The following is a 5,750-nucleotide window of genomic DNA, read 5'->3' on the forward strand; positions in this document are numbered from 1 at the left end:
AAGAGTGCTTTCACATGGAGCGTAACCTGCGTATCGCCAATCACAGGACTAGTTCAACGGAATTATTGAAACGGTTCTATCAGCATGATCCTGTAATTGGTGATACGCAAGGAAACCTGTTATCATCCTTATCGGTGCCTTCGACTGCCTGAATTAGCCCTAATAATTTTTTACTCGGCTAAAAGAGATTGCTTCACGTCGATAGAAGTTCCGTAAAGCCTCCGCTACAATGATTCTCGGTTCTGTCTACAATGCGAGTCGCAGAGTCGTAGTCGTAAGAATAATCGACTGTGATTGGTCAATTCTTACTTTGCGACTGCTCAAGCGACCATCGATACAACTGTACGACCATTGTAGACAGAACCGAGAATCATTGTAGCGGAGGCTTTAAGCTCGGTGGACTTTCCGGAACGCCCGACTCTCTCGCGGCTTTAAATGCCCGCGAATTTCTCCCCTCCCGCCCCGCGGGTGAGATATCGCGCGCATGGCGTAAACTCGTCGCGGCGATCGGCGTCCGCGTCCCGCGCGACGCCGAGCCACCCGATCTTCCGTTACTGCGTGGCCCGCGGCCGCGTATCAGCTGTTCGATGACAGTTTGCCAACCGTAGCGGAGTCGCTGCGAAATAGTGAGAGCCGAGGTTTGTTGTTTTGGGATGTGACAGCACAATATGGCTATCTGGTGAGATTAACAACCGAGCATACGGACAAAGGAGCAGCGCCCAGTTCTTATGCTGACAGACGCCGCGTGAGCCCGCGGCGCGCCATCGTTCCGTCGTCCCGTTGTGCGTGGCTAGTTGGACGAGCACGGCGGACAGGATGCTGGAGCTCGAGGTGGTGCCCGAGAGGTCCCTCGGATGCGAGCAATGGGAATTTATTTTGGGCAAGTGACGAAACGCAAGCGCAAAACGCTCGTCGCGAGCGTGCGTTGTTGTGATTTGCGCGTCACGCAAACCGAGTCTCTCTTTGTCTCTCGTTTTCTCCCTCTTTCCCTCTCTCTCTCTCTCTCTCTCTCCTCTCTCTCTCTCGCTCTCGCTCGCGCTCTCGTCGAGTTTACGATCGAATCGTACGAGGCGAGAACAGGCGACGCGCTAATCGGGCGACTAGTCTGTCCACTTTGTCCCACGCAGCTGTACGACTCGTCCATGCGTCCTTACGTTACTCCACTGTCCCGATCGCTATACTGTTATCTCTAAATACCGACTGTCCTCCCGAATGTGACAGCTCGGGAGCAAAAGCAATTACGTGCGCTCCCTTTCCTCTTCTTTATCACAAAATGTACGTATATAGCGCGGAATGTAGCGATCTTTGTAAATAAATTAATGCAATTGCGACCTGTGCATAAAAATAGAGATCAAGGTCCGCGGGGTCAACATTGGCGGAAGTACAAGGCAATTTATTCCATTTGCGAATAGCAATTGTATGCAAATCAGCCGTTTTCGAAAGGATACCGCGTGTCCGTTTACAAAAACTTTAAACTCTCTACCCCCCCCCCCCCCTCTCGTAGCCTCGTGCGAGCAAACTCGCGGCGTTGAAAAACGCCCCGAGCATAAGTTTTCCTCCGAATATTAAGTTTGCTGTTTTGCAGGTATGCACTTTTCCCAGTCGGTCTCGATAATACAGTCCCAAGTCGGCGTTATAAGAGGAGTGCAAGTACTTTATAGCGACACTGTAAGTACACTTCGCACCCGTGTTGGCATGTGACTTTGATGCGTCGTCTGCAATGCGTGGGGTAAGCCTGGCGTAAGGTGTGAGGAAGCCACCTATACAGCACCAAAGCTTCCAGAAATATTTTAGAAAACATGGTTGCAATGTTGCAATAAAATACAGGCCGCGTTTTTGAAATATCTGTTACACGCCGACGGCGTGTTCCGATTCGCAGAGAGTAAGCGTAAGAGCTGAGGTGGAAGTAGGGAATAAGATTTGACCAGTTTCCTTATTCCTACTCTCACTCCTTACCCCGGGCTTACTCCTCGTCGTAAACGACGCAGAAGCGCGCACCAAGTTTGTTTAAGAATGCGCGAACAAACAATACCTTTACATGCATCGTACTTAAATGGCGCAATGAGATAATACATGAAGCATTGTGCACGTTCGCAGAACCCGTTAGACGTAGATCTAGTAATAAATTTACCTCACGACGGCATACGGCTTATATTCGATCCTGTTGTACAAAGGCTTAAGATTATTGAGATTTATAACATGAAGTTAGTGAAATTGAAATATTGCGGCTTGCCATTCAATTCGCCGGAAGTCTTACCGTCGATCGAGCAGATAGAGCATTCTTTCGGCGCGACTCACCCTGGTGTCTACGACAGCGAGAAGCAGGTACGCAAGCTATCCGTAAGACTTGGCCCTAAATGTGAAACCGCTAGAAAACGTGCCGTCGAACGTAATTATTTTTAAAAAAATTTACGGGACATGTGACAGCTGTTCTAATAAATTGCAGGTGTTTGTATTGAATTTCCGAGGACTCTCCTTTTACTTTCCAATCGACTCCAAATTCCAGCCTGGTTATGCCCACGGATTAGGCTCGTTACAGTTTCCTAACGGGACGTCTCCTCTGGTAGCGAAAACAGCGATTTACGTTGGAAATATGCCAGCCGGTGGTAGCAGCGAAGAACACGGTTCCAAGACGCCGCCGCCACCTTTACCACTTGTAATTACGCTTCCAGATTTTGATCATTGCCTGAAAAACAAGAAAATATTCGGCGTACAATGTATCTTTAATACATCTGTCAACAGGCCTGTTACCATAATAACTTGTACTTGGAAAAAGCTGATATCATTCGAGACAAAGCACGTACACGAGGGCTCAGATTACACCTTTTCACGGAAGGTAGTTCTGGAACGAGGGCTTTGCTGGAACCGAAAAAACGTTGTCTGACCAAAGAGGTTGTCCTTTGTCAATATATGTACTTTTTTTTACCAAGAAATATCGCAGCATCCAAATATGTAAAGTAGAAATTTCGAACGTGTAATCTGCGACCGCTGAAAAAATCTACGTTTTATAAATTTACTCTGTCATATACGAACGCCGATATGCTGAACGAATTTTGTTTTGACGTAGAGAAATAGAAAACAACTTGCGGTATCTTATCGCTGACGTTATAATCTAATTTTAGGTATTATTCGGTGATACTTGCGAGGATGTTTTAAGCGCGCTTGGTGCCCCATCTAGAGTATTTTACAAAGCCGAGGATAAGATGCGTATTCATAGTCCACACGCGCACAAACGGGACAAAACAAAACGATCAGACTTTTTCTATAATTATTTTACTTTAGGTTTGGTGAGTATGTCCTTCAATCTGGCGAGATGACATGAACTTTGACGAGTCGATGGCAAATTATTAACTTTGTAAATGCTGCTCAATCTGAAAGGGATAATCGATACAAGTACTTTGCCTTTCTCTCTTCAAACTGAATACGGAAAAAAATTAATATTTTATTAAACATATAAATGATTGCTAATTTAAATTGAACATTGAAGTGAATAAATCCGGCTGAGCAGATAATTGGCAGACAGATTAATCGGGAAAATGCTTCTGTATGATATCACGGGCCATGTCATCCTCGAATCTTGGTTTTTTTTTGTCTTTTGATCCACACTTGATATGCCATTTGTTGCAGGATATCTTGTTCAATGCTAAAACTCAATGTATAAAAAAGTTTGTACTTCACACGAATTATCCGGGACATTATAACTTTAACATGTATCATCGTTGTGAATTTTCTCTAACTCTGCCCCCTGAAAATAATTCCACGGAATCGGGAAAGCTGATCGACGTTTCCCCCTCTCCTGTTACGGTAGGATCTTCTTAGTTCTCCGTACTAGTGATACTTGATGCATTACGTTGCCGACTAATGAATCACAATTCTATCCCGTAGATCACTGCCTACACAAAATGGGATAGAGTGAGCGAGCAATTGAAAGCGAGCGCGCGACCTGTGGTTTTAAATCGCGCGTCTTCGACAAACACTACCAACCCGTTCGGCTGTACGTTTTGTTACGGCATACGAGACGCGATTGTCGAAGTTATGGCGAATCAGCATATCGCAAGTGTAACCCTATACAGAACTGCGTGACGTTGATAATTTGCGCGATGTAAGCATTACATTATACGTAGCGTGATTCATGACAAACGGTCCAGGATAAGAAATTACTTCAACTCGACTTTCGCGGTCTTAAGTTTGCCGGTTTTTGAAGCAACATAACAAATCAAGTGGGCTTTGAGAGTCAAACGCGGTTATTTATGCGCTAATTAACTTGTACAATACTTGCTGATTTTAATATGGAGAATCTTTAGTTAATTAATTCTTAAAAATAATTGTGCAATTATTTTAAAATGCAACAATGATAAGTGTTACGTAAAGTGTGAATATTAAGACGACTAAATGATGATCGTGTAAAATGTGTATGAAAATCAGGAACAAAAAATATATATATATGGAAAGTAAAAAAAAGATATCACTTCGAGATTTATCATGCGCGTTGGTCATGTGCGTAAAATTTATCATTTCTCTTCAAGCCTCGTCTCGCAGCTATGGATACTTGGATCAATTTCACATCGATCTTACATTAACAGAGACTTCGGTAATAAACTTATTGTTTCATGGCGTCTTAATTTCTCACATCAATCTTTACGCAACGTTAAAACTAGCTGGAAATCTACAGCTTTAACTATAACGCGACAAAATGCTATTCTATTGTTAAACATACTACCTTTTTTCTACATGTAGAGTTAAAAGGCATAATTTTACCGTATTACATAAGTTAACATATCTGTACAAATAATTGTATGTAAGTTCGATAATTCTAAGAAATACGCGAAGAAATTCACAATATTCGAATTTCATAGTAGACTCTGAAGATTTTCGACGAGACATTACAGTGATTCTTCGTAATATACGCGAGAACCACTGTGGTGGCTGCTAGTAGCGAGGATTAAATATACCTAAGCGTAAAATTACAATTCTTATCACAATTAAATAAAGGTAAAACTTTTATTTAATTTTTGCCACAAATGATAATTGATAATATTTTTCATTTCAACTCATATATATGTATATATCTTGATATTGACCATTCGAAGAATCTGTAGCTGGAAGAAAGGCGACATTACTTTAAGACATGTCAAATTCTGTCATATAAGTTTTTTGTGCGATGCTGAAAAAGTCGATATATATATATTATTGTATTATTAAAAGATATGTCAAGATACTAGTAATTTTTTTCGTCTAATAAAGTCAATTTTATTTGGGATTCCGCAGCATCTTCCAATTCTCATCTCTCATCATAATATTGATTGTTGTACAATTGTAAAAATTAATATGACAATGGAATTTATTAGACAACGAAAATTATTAGTATCCGAAAAAAAAAGTATTTTAACTCGACACTTAAGACAAAAACATAAAAAAAGGAAACGAATCGGGAAACGCCCGGAAAGCACAGTTTGTAGCAGTCGCGTCTGTGCTATGTGAATGTTACATTTGTGCTTGCTGGGTGCTATATAAATTTTTATAGGCGACATAATCTTTTTAATCAATTGTAAGGATTGTTATTAATAATCTTGGCATATGATATTATCCTTAGACGAGGTAAGAAAGTGAGTCGGCTCTCAATTTTCGTATACATGGCAAATTTTTTAACGTCGACGCGAAAAAGTAAAACGCGCGAGATTGGCGAGAAGGACCGAAATTACGTATACCCTGGTTAACGTGTTCTCTTTCATTATAAGATTGCAGATTCT

The 5,750-nt window shown here is 41.7% G+C and overlaps 1 protein-coding gene across 2 annotated transcripts; it reads left to right on the plus strand.

Moving 5' to 3' along the window:
- Positions 1-527: 527 nt before the first annotated feature.
- On the plus strand, positions 528-5,380 carry LOC105569454 (UPF0183 protein CG7083). Of its 2 annotated transcripts, none has more exons than XM_012025940.1 (8): positions 528-880; positions 1,586-1,668; positions 2,098-2,325; positions 2,447-2,656; positions 2,743-2,892; positions 3,123-3,287; positions 3,628-3,804; positions 3,886-5,380. In XM_012025940.1, the coding sequence occupies exons 1-8, from the start codon at positions 817-819 to the stop codon at positions 4,081-4,083; spliced, it is 1,275 nt and encodes a 424-aa protein (XP_011881330.1). In that variant the 5' UTR covers positions 528-816; the 3' UTR covers positions 4,084-5,380. The 2 variants fall into 2 exon arrangements, with proteins under 2 accessions (XP_011881330.1, XP_011881331.1); XM_012025941.1 differs by lacking the exon at positions 528-880 and adding an exon at positions 904-1,275.
- The last annotated feature ends 370 nt before the right edge of the window (positions 5,381-5,750 follow it).

This window comes from Vollenhovia emeryi, unplaced genomic scaffold, assembly GCF_000949405.1.
Source record: "Vollenhovia emeryi isolate VEMERY1.0 unplaced genomic scaffold, V.emery_V1.0 DF939124.1, whole genome shotgun sequence".
NCBI classification, from domain to species: domain Eukaryota; kingdom Metazoa; phylum Arthropoda; class Insecta; order Hymenoptera; family Formicidae; genus Vollenhovia; species Vollenhovia emeryi.